The sequence below is a fragment of the Fusarium sambucinum genome, chromosome II (genome assembly GCF_050947815.1).
Source record: "Fusarium sambucinum isolate potato_lamoka chromosome II, whole genome shotgun sequence".
Classification (NCBI taxonomy): Eukaryota; Fungi; Ascomycota; class Sordariomycetes; order Hypocreales; family Nectriaceae; genus Fusarium; species Fusarium sambucinum.
In genome coordinates, this window is record NC_139293.1 from 6291132 (window position 1) to 6307246 (window position 16115).

Here is a 16115-nt window from a genome sequence, read left to right on the forward strand (position 1 = left end):
GGAAATACATTGGATCACACTTTCGCAGTAGGATCCACGCATGGTATGTTTGCATGCATCTCCTTGGACTATGTTTTGCTCAGAGGTAACATTGGCAAATAGTGGTACAGCAAAAAACTATAGAATATCAAAGTAACTGTAACAAAAGATTGTTAATTCATACCAAACACTCGCCCATAAATCTTGACATCGTCTGTCGAATTAGCTGGGATTATACTTGAAGCATTATTCTCATTATCCATAGGGATTACTTTGGTGGTTTACGCCCGTGTAAAAACATTGCCCTCTTAGCAATTTCCCTGCCCTACCTGATTCTACCATGCACGACCTTAACTGGAATCCTAAACGAACTATGGTTTCCCAACAATATTTCAAGAGACGCCAGTCTAATAACATTACTTTTGAATCGCTCATATCGTCCTGTCCCGGAGAGCATTTTCAAGATACAAGGTAGTGCCAAATTACTTCTTACAACACTCGGCTCTGCCTCCTCATGTATGCATTAAATAGCACCCAAGACTGACCAGTCAGTTCAATAATCATCCGAATACCTTCAACTGACTTCGCGCTATCGCAGGGCTCTTTATGGTCTATCGAATCGAATGCCAGGGGCGCAAATTCATATGCGAACTCAATCCAACTCAACATGACCGATCTCCGAAGCCGCCAGCAGTATCCTTTTACCAAAGAATGGTCCGTTACCACTAGTATAGTATCTTCAGAATCTTATCTACGAGCTTCCCGGAGTACACATACGGCGGCTCAGATGAGAACGCTCAAACGTCTGCCGTCTTGCTTTAGTAGCAGACGCCAGGCGCCCACGAGTGCCGCCATCTACTGTTGAAGGCTTCGGAAAACAATCTTGAAAGTCCTACCATCAGATACTAGGTCCCACAAAGCCTCAGAAACTACCAAGAGCGGAGTTTTAGATCTTGTGGTTGCAGAGAAAACCGAAATGGCGGTCAATCCTATTGTCCGGATCTCAACGCCACTACAACACCAATGACACACTGGTGTTAATCCTCGGGTCCATCGAAGCGTCATGGGTAACTAATCCATGTATGTAGAACTAAGATGGCATAAAACGATGCAGTAACTAATCCATGGTCTAGGAAGAGGCCCTTCCGAACACTCGAGCGCACGAAACAACCAGCAAAACGCAAGTCAATACTGGAACATTACCCGCAAGTCTTTATGCAGTGGGTTATGCTTCTGAATGTCGATAGAAGGCAAGAAATGACCCTTGTAGCCCATGACTTAGAATTACGGACTCGCTATTCCCTACAAACCCGGCGAGTTTATCATTTCAAGCCTTTGGCCCTACATGTAGTCTGACAGTAACCTTTGTCCTAGGAACTATACTTGTGGAACTCAGATATCCGACTTCCTTTTGATAAAACCAGAGCGCTGGGCTCTTTTCTTACCTCAAAACACGAATATTGCCAATGTACCGGACGAACTCAAGATACTATCAACTGCTTTTCAGAAAGCCCAGTCAATTGCAAAGCACCATGGGAAAGTAACAGTCCAAGAATATTTGTCATACTAAATATTTTATCTTAGTAATATCATCAACCATCATAAATTCGGTGTGCGAGCTCCTATATCTGCTGAAACTTGTGGGAATTGGCATTGTGTATTGCAGTGTGTCCCTGCAAGAACTAAGCACTATTACACTGGTTGAATGCATTGCCAACTACAGGAGTTCACGCCTTTCACGGTCATGTTTGTTTGTTTAACTGATATGACTATTTCAGCTGACCACTTCTCAGGAGTTCTATCTCTAGAACGCATACACTGTACCATTACGATATACGCCGACCGTCATCAGAACTCCCGAGTGGCATAATATGCTACCTTGGAGTACTGAAGCTTCTTTGCTTGTTGAATCCACGAAAAGAATCAAACGCTGCTAGGGCCCTGATTTGAACCCTTTCGGTAACACCCCCTGGGTGAAAGCTGCATCGAAAATCTTGGAAACTAGTCTTGGTATGTAGATCCGGCACATAGAAGCTATTTAAGAACATCCAATTGACATCGGAAGTTATATTCACGAGTGAACAGTTAGTGCCAGGGGACATATCCCGACCGCCCAGCTTTGAGTCAACCGTACACGAGGTTTAAAGCAGACTGTCCTAGGCTGGCATTGTCTACAGTTCAATTACTGTAACAAGAAAGCGCAGTATAAATACTACTTATACAGGAGACTTGGAGCGCCTTGTCCCATTCATCTCCTATTCTTGTATGTTCTTGACCCTGATCAAGACCATGCCGCGATCACATGAATATTGAACTTGAAAGTTACAAAGTACTAACAATTACGGCTCGATAGTCAAAAGCCTTGTCAAAATGTCCAACCGACGAATTATACAATATTGCGATCTACCAACGATGAACGCATGATCTCATTGTGGAATGCCTTCGACTTTGAAAATATCTCTGAGAACGAAACCTGCCGTAATTCGGCGGCTCAACAGAATTTGCTAGAAGACTCTCAGTATAGAGCTTCAATTCTTCAGCACTATTGTACTTGAACAGAAGAAACATCTCAATCATGTCTTCATTGATGGAAAAGATTCCGAGTTTTAGATCCAGAGTGAGTCTTCAAAGGATGCACCAGGATGGTTTCGTCGACAATTTGAAAAGAATACTAACCAACGAAGCAGTAATTATCCATACTTTTCGAATTTATACTTGCATGCAACATAATAGACTCGGCTGGCAACATCAACGAAGCGTATGCCAGGCAGACAAAGATACTGACAAGACCCTTCCAGACATGCCATCTCTAGAACGGTCGACGACCAAGTATTCGAACCTTAAGGGATATATATCTTTCACCTTTCGTTTAGTAAACTTCCCAAAATTCAAAATGAAGAGCAAGAAGTATGCTCTCGAGTCTTGGATAGATAATATTGGCTAACATCTGGGTTTTAGACTAAACGAAAATGTTGTTGGAATTCCTACCCCGATACATATTCGACAATATTTTCTCGAGCAGACAAAATTGAACAATACAAACTTTTGCACACCTTATTTTAAGCGCTCCAGGGATACTGGAGCGTATATATTATTGGTCATGTTTGCGCTGTTAGTGCGTTATATATGACAGTCTCAGAAAAACTTACTCACAAAGTGGGAGCAGACTTATCTACGAGAAGTCTCCAACAGGGTCTTTGAGCATAGCGAGATAACAATTCCCTGTATCTTCAACTATCCAAAGTTTCTTGAAATCTATTGACAGTTTCTGACTATCGGATTGGGATTCAATTATACAAGCCACATGCTTCAAGCTCTTAGTAGTCGAAGCATCACGAGAAGTCAGCTTCTTGCCAATTGGCGGTCGCCACTAATACTAATATGATCAAATGCGTTTCAATGCTAGATTAGTGTCCCTATTTCCAGGCAACCCCCGTCCATTTTAGGTATTGGCCGGCAAGGCGCAGGGCAGGATTGGTTAAGAAGGTCTCGTCTTACAGATAGGTAGAGTCTGAGATCTACTCGATAGGCAACTATAACAGTAGCAAGAGAGTTTGTTATGAGGGTGTAGAAGAGTCAGAGCACAACTGAGATACCATCGATTATCGTTGGTCAACTTGAGCCTTGAGAGCTGTAGGGCAGAGATCAAACTGGAACTTACCAACTGACGCTAGTCTCTGAATCGTTGGAACAAAAGAAAGCCAAGACAGCTCCACATTCAGTTTCACTATCTCCATGTATGTTGAGTCAATTGCGGGCTGAGTATTGACTTTGCATGAATCAGATAGAATTGCTTGTTTGTTCTGGCACTGACCATGCTATGACACGTCAAGATGCACGAATATCCTCCACATTATTCGCTACTCTCTTATCGTCACAGGCGGAGGACTAGAAGACCACTACTAAGACAAAAACACTGGTGTTCTCTTGGTTATATATTCACTAAAGCTGGTCGAATACATCTACCAGTCACTGAATCGATACCAAAACAATAACATCTCGTCATTGCGTAACAAGCTAGCTACTTTTCCGTGACACAAGTCTGTGGGCAAGATAATGAGCGCAAGTACCCATGCAGGCGTTATGAAGGGCATGCAGGTTACACCTGAGTTTTCAATGCGAAAAGAGAGATTAGTAGGGCAATCAACGGACGATCTGTCCAGGTGGCATTTGTCTGTGTCTAACACACAGTCTCTGGCATAATGCCGTGATTATCGTGCGGTTATGGCGCTTCGAGATACTGGAAGGCAAGGGCCTCGGTTCCCACTTTATGGAGTCACTGATGAGGCCCAAAATGAACGACAGCAGATACTAGGTAAGGGGGACAGTCAGATGGATGCGTTACTTGGAAGAGGCAAGTTGCAATGATGTAACATTGAAGTTTCCAAGTAAAACCTCCCTCTAATAGCCAACTTCCCGACAAGTCGACGTGCAGTAAAGATCACAAGACCATGTAGGAACACCGAAGACTAGGTAGCTAGGTAGTAGGCAAGCTGCATGCTCTTTACGGTCCTGTACATGCGTGGGGTATGGCAATCAAGGACCAGGGCATGGCAGGGCAATGCCGGCATGATGATGACGATGATGTTGATGCTAGTAATCAGCATGGGCATCGTTCAGTTCAACACGGGTTCCGGAGAGAATGAGACAGGGTTGCATCAAGCTAAGCGGTTTGACAGTTCAACTAGAACTTTCTGGCGCTTAACCCGCGGCAATGGTAAAGATGAGTGTCATTTATAAGAATCAAGAGTTCCAGGGCAATTCCTTCTCCACAGCAGACCCCCTCCGTCAAAACACCATGTCAGCAACCAATGGGAGTTGGCCGACGCTACTGGCGGGTAGACATCCGTAGCTGCCTTTGTCGCTGCAGGGCGCGGATCATGGGTGTCCCCGGGCCTGCCCGTGCTAACTTAGGTATACAGGGGACGAATGGTATTTGGGCCGCGCTTTCCATCCATTAAATCAGAACCTGCGACAAGCCAAGCAGCAAGCAGGTACGTGCGTGCAACTTGACATGCAACTTCCCTACTCACACTGAAATGAAAGGGAAAATGAGATAACCAAGGTACAGGCAAGTACCATATTGGCCCAACGGCCCATTATGAGGAGTCTTAGCCTCATTCTCGTTCACGATCCAGCTTATTTTCTCTTCATGTCGTCTCACCCATTTACTGCATCTGTGACGCATGAATACACTTATGCTTGCTGCACTTCTCAACTGCCATACACAACTTGACCCAATCTCCCATCTGCAAACACCAAACCTTGTACAACGCCACGCATTGCTTCTATCCGATCACAACTGGAACAGTGTGTGTATAGTTCTGTCGTCACACTCTGAGCAAACGAGAAAGAAGGAAAAAACAAATCTTGAAATCGCAATCCCTCACTCGAACCAACAATACGCACCCCGGAACTTCTCTTTGCATCAATGAACCAGTCGATGGGTCCGACCTTTAAGGCTGTTAACTGGACTGGAAACGATGGAAAGAATGATCAGCAATCGTGAGTCTGACAGGATGCTCTTTTCTTCAAGCATGACTGACATGAAGACCAGATCTCTTGGTACTTTAGGGCAGGACAATGTCACTCGCTGGATGAGAGATGGTGTACAGTACGATACCCCATTGATCACAATCATTTCTACTTGACTAGGTCATTTCCTAACGGCACAACAGGGTTCTTTATTGTGACCGCCTACCAGACATTTCCAATGTAGTACGCCCGGTCGACAAATCCGACAGCTATATAGACATGCTCCAGTTGTGGGCTTCGGATCTCCAGTGCAACACCAATCCGGGAAGAAGCTCTTTACAAACTCAAGTCAATTGCGCAGATTCACTCAACGAACAGAGAATTAATGACGTTAAAGATGAAAAGGCGTTCTACGACCTGCTAGTTAACGCTGGAGGACGCCCATGGTACTCAAGGACGCTCATCGACCAAGTTGTAACAAACCCAGGCAACTACGAGGAACTTCTTCAGTATTGGAGACATGACTCCAATGGGTCAGACAAAGAACAATGGAGGGTGTTTGAACGGCAACTAGAAAGGTGGGATCTGTTCTGCCGCTATCAAAAGAGGGTGAGACGAAACTCAGACGTGTTCAGAGAATACTTGGCGCGATGTACTCGACGACTATACAAGCAATCATCACTTACAGCGCTTCAGATGAAGCAAGATACGAAAGACCAGGATACTCTATCACAATGGCTCGAGTATCTATGCTTTGAGCTATCTGAGTCCAAAAGATACTCATGGTACAACCGGTATCATCAAAATTACAAAACTGCTTGGAAAACTGTTGTCGACTCCAAAATATTGCATCCTCACGAGTGTCAAAGTCTAGTGGAGACTGTTCAGTATGCGTCCTTACATGATGACGAGAGGACGAGTTTACGACAAGCTGTTGAGGCCGCCAGCTCGGAGGTTCTGTTAGCAGAAAGGGATACATTAGATCCATCTTTGAGGGGGCCCAAAACGCAGCGTAAACTGTTCGAAGCCCAAGCCAAGCTCGACTCTGCCATTGAGGCATTCGATCGTCTTCAGCATCGGGTCGATACAATTAAAAAATATCGAGATAGCACATTGACTTACAGAGAAGCAAGAGCCGGAGCTCAACGTCATTGGATACTTCTACGTTGGGTACAGCAACAAATACCGTTGATCGAAAAGGATCTTGGACTTTCATGTTCAACAATGCCTCTGGCTTTGGAAAGCGACATGCTCACAGAAACTGACAGCGATGAGAGTGACGACCAGGGTACTGACGTCGCCTCATCCTGTACCTCATCGATAAGTGAATATGGTGGGTTGCAGCAAGGCGAACGCAAGAAACGTTCTCGTTTTGAGAGTATCTCGGCAGAAGCTACACAAGATCACAGCAACGTGCCTTCAAAACGATCCAGACATGACGTCGATTCTAGCTCCAATGCGAGCTAGTGATGAAGACCAAAAGCTATACTATTTATGTATGAAAGGGAAAGGATTTGTCATTTGTGGCGTTATCTGTCAGCGATCCAGGAGTTCAGGGTCGCTTGGATGTACGTGGCAAGGTGGATATCAGCTGCAGTAGAGAAAACGGGCAGGTCAAGCACAGGAAGACAAGTTATTAGTGTCAGAAAGAACTGCATGCCCAAGAGAATTGTATGCCATTCGCGAACGCCGCCAATGCCACGATGAGATGCTTCCAGACAACTCGCCATGAGGATCGCCACGAGAAGTTCCAGGAGCCTGCAAGCTTCCCATCCTCATACCTGCGTCGATGTCACATCCTAGACATCCAATCTGATATACACGAGCGGATGAAGTACCCATGCTTCATCTTAACCCTAACCCATGGGCGTGATGGAGTACCCACTACCTAGGGAGGAACAGAAAAGATGGCCTCTTAGCTTTGCCTTACAAAAATAAGCCAGCTTAACACTGTGCTTGTTGTTCGTACAAACTGACTTACTAATTTCGTCTCTCCGGCAAACATCACCTAAGATTTCGATACCCTGCGGCCACGTCCAAATTGGCTCAGTGTTCCCACTTGGCGAGAAACCTTGGCGCACTTTCCCCCCACGACCCCTGTTAGACGCTGAGTTCAATCTGGAGGCAGGCAGCTTCCATGTCCTCTTTGACGCCATCGCATCGCCAACAGCTACCTACCTAGAGTACCTGTCCAGGTAGATTACCCCCCCGCCCTTGCGTCCACCCAACTTCTCTCGCCTCTTCTATTCTCTTCCAACTCTCCCACACAGTCAGCTTTTTGTATTGCTACAAATGGCCTGAAACGTCAGACGTGAGATGGGCAATCCTCCCCCCATTCGTCGGGGCTCTTCCACCGGCCATCTCCCACAACCGCTTACGTCCGTGACTTCGAACACGATCAAATCTTCCCCGCCACAGCCCACGACAACGACGATAGCTTCGGATGACGCTCCTCCTGTACACCCGTCTCTCCTTCAGCCGCGCGTAGCTGTCGTCCTCAACGTCCCTACGCCATGGCATCCTTGGCTCTTTGCTCTACGGCTGATCTCCATCCTGCCAGCGTTGTGGTGGGGACTACCTTCTGCTGTTCAGCTGCTCTTGCGTATCCTGCCAGGGCCAGAAATAGTCGTTGTTGTGCCCTCGACGGCGGGAGGATCTGTGGCTATGAGTGTCGAGCAAGATGCGCGGTACGCCCTGACTGAAACTGGGCTTGCAACGATATGGGTGCGTGTGGGATATGTCCTGAACAAGATCCGGACAAAAGATGTCAAGGAAAGAGCTGTGCTGATATGCTAGTTTAGTGTTTTGCGTCGGGATATCTTTCGTTCTTCTTTACAGACTGTCTAATGTCCAGATGGTATGGTTGGCTTCCTTGACACGTCCAGCTAAATTGGTCTCGCGACACAATACCATATTGACCAATGTACAGGCTCATCAACTATACTCCTCAAGCGACCATGGTTCGGCTTCTCACGACCAACATTTGTAACGCTTATCTCACCCAAGTTGTTCTCTCCATCGCGGGTGGTTTTGAAGACCCTCGCCTCTTTCTCCCAGGCTGGATTGGCATAGCCACGGTACGCTCTCCTTCCCCCCGCACACGCGACATATGGGGCATTCACCGCAATTAACAGACGGGTTCACTGACAAGCTACGCCGCAGACTCTGACCGTGATGTACCACATCACCCACCAAAAGATCAACATCCGCAAGGAGACGTCGACATCTATCAACGTTTTTTCTATAGCCAGTTTCTTTAGTATGGTGACTCTACTGGCGCACATGCACCAGTTTACGCCCGAATACCCTCAGATGCCAATAGTAACTAATGGGCGGCGCGCATGGGACGAAGCATCACGCGTGGTCGCTCAAGTCAGGGGGAGCGTTGAACAACACAGCGACTTGTAGCACATCCCATGCTGTATGTATATGTGCTCTTGTGCGCCCAGTAGCACTCTGCTCGTAGAGGCAGTATGACGAACAAGCGACTGATTTGTAGCGACTATCATATTCCTTTCTTGCATTATCTGCGCCGGATTGAACTTCTCCAACCCGCCGTTATTCAGGGTGTGGTGTGAAATACTTCTTTTACATAGTGCTGGCAACCCATGATTCAAAAAGTCACGAGAAAAACAGATGGAGTTCGGTCAACATAGCCCGATTGTCCCACGTGGGACCTGACGTCAACTGCGACATAAACTAGGATACAATCACATTAAATTTGAGACACGTTCGAATTCGGAATCGACATTGTATTTGCCTGAGACTACTGCGGGGCTTGCCCATGTAGACACATCTGACTAACGAGCGACTGACAAGCCATGTTTAATAAACAGATGCTTTGCCCGTAGCCTCGTCCTCGTGCACGTAAGCAAGGTAGATGTCGAATACGGTTCCTACCCGCCACAGAACGTGCAGCATAGAATAAATACTCTTCCAAAAAGCCACCAGGAGCAAAAGCTCGCCCTGAGTGGATGCCCGTCGTCCTAGAGTAATCGGAGCCGAGCCTCGGTGTGTCTGTTGCAAGAGCAAGAGGACACGTCCGGAAAAGGCACAAGCCGAGGTGGCCATGCATCCCTGTCCCTCTACGTCAAGACGCCCGGGAACGGCGACTGACAGGACGACGGGGCATGCAGAGCTTTAGAAACCGTGGACCTTGATGGTCTTGGCGTCTAGCTCGAGGCCTTCCTTCTTATCGACAAGAAAATCCTGAACATCTTTACGCTGATCACCCTGGAGCTGGATCACCTCTCCCATCTCGGAGTCGTTGACGATGGTGCCATTGCAGGCTGTGTCGTGTTAGCTAGAGTGGCAGGAACCAGCAGATGTGTCGCTTACCAAATTTCTTCTTAATGACCTTGAGAATCTTCTTCTGGTCAAACTTCTTGGGGAGACCCTGGACAGTGGTCAAAGTCTTACGTCCATTACGCTCTAGAGACCCGTTAGCAGTGTGCGCATACGTGACGATTTCCACAAACAGCTGTGGCATGAATCCACATAACCATCCAGCAATGTCTCGTGAAATTGCGGTGTATGTGATTCGAAAGCGACAGAGGTTGGGGTGACTGGGCGGGTAACTTACGCTGAATGCGTATATGGATGTAATTCTGCGTCTGCTTGGTTTCTCCGGTGTCCTCGTCGGCTTCGGCGAAGGGGTCTATTGAGCGAGGCAGTTAGTTATCGTGTTCTTCAGATTTATTGATAGACATGGCGGCCGAGTGGAGAATTGACATGTGGCTTAACACCAGCAAATGCAGGTACAGGACGATAAGACAAGACGCCGAGTTCAGTCCAGGGGTCGGGTCGAAGGGAGCTGCACAAGCAAAAAGGCGGTCTTGGTAGGGAAAACAGGGTATCCCTCATGGGAACAGCAAAGAGGCTTACCGTAGGTCTTGAGATTTTCGATGGACATAAACTCGGAGGTACTGGGGTTACCTTGGGAAATGGGTTTTGTAAAAGGGTTGAGGATGTGTTCAGCGACCGCTGGCTAGAATAGCGCCTCGCTGTATAGGTATCGAGAGTATTGGTTTGGGTACGAGGGATGAATATGTCTTGCGACGATTTGCGAGATGCAAAGTCTTTGGGAGTTTGCGGGTATTTGTGTTGGTGACGTTGTAGGGAGAAGAAAGGGAATGGGAATTTGGTAGAAGGGGGAGGGGCAAAGATGAGTAAGTCGTTTAGCTTTGGTGGGAGGCCCGGTGGAAAGGGTGAGAGGGAAGAAGCACACGGTGAGGGTTACTTCTGCCTAACCTTTCAGGCAGAAAGCCTTGTGAGATGTTTTCGGCAGCCATCCACTGTCATCCATGAATGGGGGCTTTGAACCACACAGTCAGTGGCTGGGCGGTAACACGGGCAGGAATACAGATTAGTAGATACATGCATGCATTTGTTTGTTTTTATCGCAACACTAACTCAAAAATACCAGCAAAAGAAATAAGAAGCCGGGATTCTCAGGCTGTTGCTCAATAACGGGCCCCTACAGCCTTGTTCAGCTCAGTCTTCTAAGTGCTCTCTGACGAAGCTACCATAGCCACTGTCTCACACAATAGTGCATAGTCCAACCAATGCAAGACTAGGTTCCAGCCGCTATCTAATTTGATCTTCCCATTTCGGGGAAGCCGTCGAAAACGGCAAATGTCTTATCCTCAAGTTGGGCATACAGTAATGGTTTGGGCGATCTAAGCTTCAGGCTCTGGCGGGTACCTTGCGGCACTGCACTTTCAGATACTAACCTGGGCCAGGCCCTGTATTCCGGGAAACGTACAAAGCTCACAATCGAACAGCTATCTACATCATGTCATATTGTATCGTGATATTTGATGACACTGGCCTCTGCATTCCTTGTTCGCCTGAAAACTGCGGCGTAAAGTTGGCGCTTACAACCAGCCATCTGCAAGTCACCCGGACCTTCCTTGTGACGCACAGAGAGTCATGATGTAGGTATCTACTAGTACCTTAGGACAATCATGTAAAAAATGACTCTTTTCTCAGAGCATGAGTTCTTACAGGTTCAAAGGATGTTCACTGAGATGTTCTCGTCTTTTTCCTGATTTTAGTGTTGCAATCAGCCATTTGCCTTTGCCCGATGCAATCATGAATAGGTAATTGGACTCCATATGATGATGCAATAGGTAGGAACAAGCTGCAAGGCATATGATCTGTTAGATGCGATGTATTGTTGTAGAAGCATCGAGATTATTAAGCTCGCCTTGCGACATACCAACTCGAATCCAATATTAGATCTGGTGAAATAACATACAAGATCAAAAACGAATCAAGATAATGGACAACAACATCCATCACATGTGAGTATTACTGGAAGTCAGAAAGCTCAAAAAATATAGGGTAGGCACGTTCTAGCCAGTCACCTAGCCTAACATTTCCTGTAGTTATGTATTTTCTAGCCGCCACTTTATCTTCATATTCCCCAGATCTATCTTGGAGCAGATCCATTGTTTTTAACGTAATCCGCTACAATTCACTGGTGTTTCGTTTTGCTCTGGACCTTGAACACACACCACCTTGCTTGCCAGGGCCGAAACTTTGGGGCTTCAACTGCCTTGATGCTAGGGTCTGACAGCTAGCCTTATTCCGAGAGCGACCTGGACACATCTTTTGTCCGTTACCACATGGACGGCATCAACAACCGACCTGATTATATTTAGACGGCCTGAATCGAAGTTCCATTTCATCATAACGGTGGTTGTCACCGTAAACGTTGACGCGCATAGACCTGCCGCGCTGTACACCTCTTCCGAAAGGACAGTATCTCACCACTCTTAAATCTTCGTATGGGCCATCATTCCAGCCTGCATATCCGGTCGTATCGGCAACTCTTCCGCCCACGGTTCTTGACTGAGAATGGAAAATCGGAAGAAGGCTCCATTTGAGCCTGAAGAATATCCTCCAGGATCATTGCCCTTGCTCCGTGAACGATGCGGCGAAGCAAGCTGGATACCTATGTGCCGCCACACATGCACATTTGAGACTCGGCACTTCGACAAGATTATGCTCAATCTTGTCGAGAACCCAAACCTCAACTCTAAATGGCTCTTCCGCGCAGATATCATCCATGATGAGAGCACCCACCCTCCTGTTCCTGCAGATGTCAAAACCACCGAGGACAGCCCCCGCATTCGAGACTTCACGGGGTTCGATCGTCAAAGAACCATGGTGCGTCGGCTGATACCACGAAACACTCTTCGTGATGCTCCCTTGGATCAGACGTGCTCATTCTATCAATCCCATCCTGGCACAGGGGGATTGGACTCTGGCGGGCAAATTGGTTTAATGCAATCTCTTGTCTTGTATATGCCACATGCATCTTCTGCAGCAAAGCTGCCTTTTTATCATCCCAAGGTCAAAGGCATCTGTCAGCTTCACGAATGGGATCAAGGCACAGAGACAGGCACCATATCCGTCCATTTCCTACCATTTGACGCTGAAGAAGATGGCGAAGAGGTTGACAAAGTCAAACTCGGTAGAATTGCCTACCACTTGCTTCAAACTATCCATAAGCATGGTCACGGCGCGGCTGCAGGCTATATTAAGAGGGTTCATCACGACGTGATTGTTCCCAGAGAGCGGTTTCAGGACAAGTATTCTGAACTCAAGAACAAATACGCCAGGTCTCTAGTGCAGTCTTGGCTCGAGACCACTGATCCTGCAAAGCACGTGTTTGAGGATCTAGGTATAGCGGCCTTTCTCATTGAATTGTGGCGAGATATGTACAGAGGAATAGATTTCCCAGGTTTCGTGGACATCGGCTGCGGGAACGGTCTATTAGTTCATATTCTAAAGCTTGAAGGATATGATGGCTGGGGCTTTGACGCTCGCGAACGCAAGTCATGGTCCCAATACAACTCTTCGTTCTCAGGCTCACCTTCTGGACAATCTCTTCAAAAACTGCTCCTACTACCCAGCATAATACCTGTGGAAACACTTGATGGCAGTACAAAGGCTATCGACTCCAAAGACGTTCATGATGGTATTTTCCCGAAAGGTACCTTCATCATTTCGAATCATGCCGACGAGCTCACACCGTGGACACCTATACTTGCCGCTGTATCTCAGTGTTCCTTCATCTCAATCCCGTGTTGTAGCCACAACCTCACGGGTGATAGGTGGCGAGCCCCTCCGCCACGGGACAAGTCCAAGCCGAAGAGTACGTTTGCGTCGTTGGTTGATTGGGTTGCACAAATCGCAGAGGACTGTGGATGGGATGTCGAGACAGAAATGTTGAGGATTCCAAGCACCAGGAACACAGGCTTGGTTGGCCGCAGAAACACAAAAGACGTTGGAGAAGTCGATATGCATGCGGTGTTACAAAAATACGGAGGAGTTCAGGGCTACTACAGCAATGTCGCCAAACTACTCAAATCGTCCCCAAGAGGCCACTGAGAAACCAAACCCAAGATTTTGTTCTCTGCATCCACGCTGCCTTTGTTGATGTGACGCCAAATAAACATAGTATACGTACAACACTTTACTCATACGCTCCGCGTATGAGGTCTGAAGAGAGTAGAGTAAAGGCGGCCAATTGATTGGGGCTCTTCTATTTTCGAATTGCGCCCTGACTATTATGGATTCCGGCCAATTCACAGCATCCATGACTTTCAAAGGTGGTATGATATTGGAAGAGACAACATACAAACCAACTGTCAATACCACCGATACTGTGCTCTCGAAACAGTACGGCTCTCGTCATACACCAGAACGAATTAACCGCATTGGCTTGGAAATGTGACCGTTCCGTTTGCACATGCATGCATGCATGGGTACTGCAGCCGTGTCTTGATGTGGAAACCAGACTCTGCAAAGCCTAGGGGTTAACAGAAAAGGGCACCTCTGAGCTTCCAGATACAAAAAATAAATAGTGTCAGAATTAGGTCCAAAGTGGTATAAGCTGGCTTGCTAATTTTGTCTCAGGCAACCTCAACAGTCGAACTTTCTGTTAGGAAAGTCAAGAAGGTGCTTCACACACGGCATGCGGCATATGTATGGCCAGGCAATCACGAAAGAGCTGAGCATGCGCCTCTCCCAATTCTTATTGTACTTCAGAAGATGGCAGACACATCACGCAAGCCCTCTTATGCACAACGGCTGAGTGCAGCTCGCCCGTCGCTGATCAGTACCCATGAATCATTAGCAAGGGTCTACAGCAAACATCTAGACACCCCGGTCGCACTGATGAGCAAATCATAACAAGCGGATTCTCCATCCACTACGTTTGTCTCCAACGTTGACGTTGGAATCGCCTCTGCAAGCATCCATTTGTGCCAAGACTCCCGTCTGCCTCATTTATAAGCGAGGCACTGAGACATCTGGCCCACGGCACAAGGGTCCGGGCTGCCGCGGGGTGGAATAAGCAAACGATAGAACTACTGCAATGCAATGCAATGCAATGCTTATCGAGGGAGTCTTTTAAGTCAGATGCACAGTAACTATCGGGGTAATATACCGACTGGTCTCACCCCAGGCACCTTGCCGCTTTACACATCATGGGTTGCTAATACTACCCATGTTGAAGCAAACCAAAGCAGCTGCTTCAGGTGGGCAACTCGGCGTTTGTGTGTGCGATCACTTAATTAATATCTTATCATATATAGTGCATAAAAGGCGCTATTCCCGTCCGCACCCTCTTCGTATGCTAAACGCTTGACTTACAAATTTCACTATCTCAGCCTGTTTCTGCCACCCAGTCTAGCATTCCACCATTATAACCAGCATTCTCCTAACCTCACCGATTGTTGCACATTGCTCCCAAAGCCATGCCACAGGAACCGCGCTACGAAATATACCGATTCGACGAGCAAATCAAGATTTTGCAAGAGAAAGCCATTGTGGAGGTCCTCACTTCAACACCGGCAGAGAAGAAACTGAGACTGGATTCGTACGGCCTAGAAAAATTATGCGAAGAACTTAGCGATGAAGTGATTCGGGGCATGGTAGGTCCTAGCTTCCACTTCTTATATGGCATTGGCTAATTAGATATTGTAGAATGGACCTCTCGCCAAGTGGGCTACTGGCTGTGGCCTTGTCATCAACGATCTCAACAAACCAAACTTCCGATCCGAGGCCTTCAGGCTACAGAAGGGCAGTGCACTGTGGCCAGGGGAAAATTCCACGACGCTGCTTGTGCCTCTGAGCAACGGCAACGCCAAGATCGATTTACTTCCACGCGGAAGTAAAGACAGAGTTGCCCATGACTGGGATCCACGCACCGTCATTCATTTGAACGAAATGGGTTTTGAATTCCAGGGGAATGGGAGTGTTCGATTCATCTACATTCTCTTCCAGACGGCGCGTTACCCCGAATATCATGTCTGGTGAAGGGCATGCATTGGACGTGAGCCAAAGAAAGGCTGCTCGACGTCTCTCAATTCGAAAACATGACAATTTCAGTTGTTTGGCTGTACTGGTTGGAAGTGTCACTTACACAGTCACCTCGATCATCACTATCATTTCGTTCATCGAACTCCATGACATCGGTCATCTCAACACTTTTTCTCAGGGCCGGGATCTGAACGACAACTTGGGACCTGAATGGACATCGGCCCCAAGACCAAGGTTCATAATCATACGAAGAGACCTTACTCCGCATTCGAGTAGGTCGTGGACAAGCGCCAGCATCTCAAAAGCACTCATAGTGAAGGGGAGTT

The 16115-nt window shown here is 47.2% G+C and overlaps 5 protein-coding genes across 5 annotated transcripts; 4 read left to right on the forward strand and 1 right to left on the reverse strand.

Moving 5' to 3' along the window:
* Positions 1-5410: 5410 nt before the first annotated feature.
* FSST1_009040 (uncharacterized protein) lies at positions 5411-6921 on the forward strand (the record flags this gene model as incomplete). The annotated part of the gene is made up of 3 exons (XM_083225979.1): positions 5411-5484; positions 5537-5593; positions 5658-6921. The coding sequence occupies 3 exons, from the start codon at positions 5411-5413 to the stop codon at positions 6919-6921; spliced, it is 1395 nt and encodes a 464-aa protein (XP_083085001.1).
* An 849-nt stretch (positions 6922-7770) lies between these two features.
* FSST1_009041 (N-glycosylation protein-domain-containing protein) lies at positions 7771-8862 on the forward strand (the record flags this gene model as incomplete). Its single annotated transcript, XM_083225980.1, has 4 exons — positions 7771-8178; positions 8256-8311; positions 8384-8531; positions 8617-8862. 4 exons carry the CDS (start codon positions 7771-7773, stop codon positions 8860-8862), a joined length of 858 nt encoding a protein of 285 aa, XP_083085002.1.
* Positions 8863-9594: 732 nt separating this feature from the next.
* Positions 9595-10745, reverse strand: FSST1_009042 (translation initiation factor eIF1; the record flags this gene model as incomplete). The annotated part of the gene is made up of 5 exons (XM_083225981.1): positions 9595-9743; positions 9793-9885; positions 10037-10111; positions 10339-10437; positions 10682-10745. The coding sequence occupies 5 exons, from the start codon at positions 10743-10745 to the stop codon at positions 9595-9597; spliced, it is 480 nt and encodes a 159-aa protein (XP_083085003.1).
* A 1570-nt stretch (positions 10746-12315) lies between these two features.
* Positions 12316-13854, forward strand: FSST1_009043 (tRNA (uracil) methyltransferase; the record flags this gene model as incomplete). The annotated part of the gene is made up of 1 exon (XM_083225982.1): positions 12316-13854. The coding sequence occupies one exon, from the start codon at positions 12316-12318 to the stop codon at positions 13852-13854; it is 1539 nt and encodes a 512-aa protein (XP_083085004.1).
* Positions 13855-15224: 1370 nt separating this feature from the next.
* On the forward strand, positions 15225-15786 carry FSST1_009044 (uncharacterized protein; the record flags this gene model as incomplete). Its single annotated transcript, XM_083225983.1, has 2 exons — positions 15225-15401; positions 15454-15786. The coding sequence occupies 2 exons, from the start codon at positions 15225-15227 to the stop codon at positions 15784-15786; spliced, it is 510 nt and encodes a 169-aa protein (XP_083085005.1).
* Positions 15787-16115: the final 329 nt, after the last annotated feature.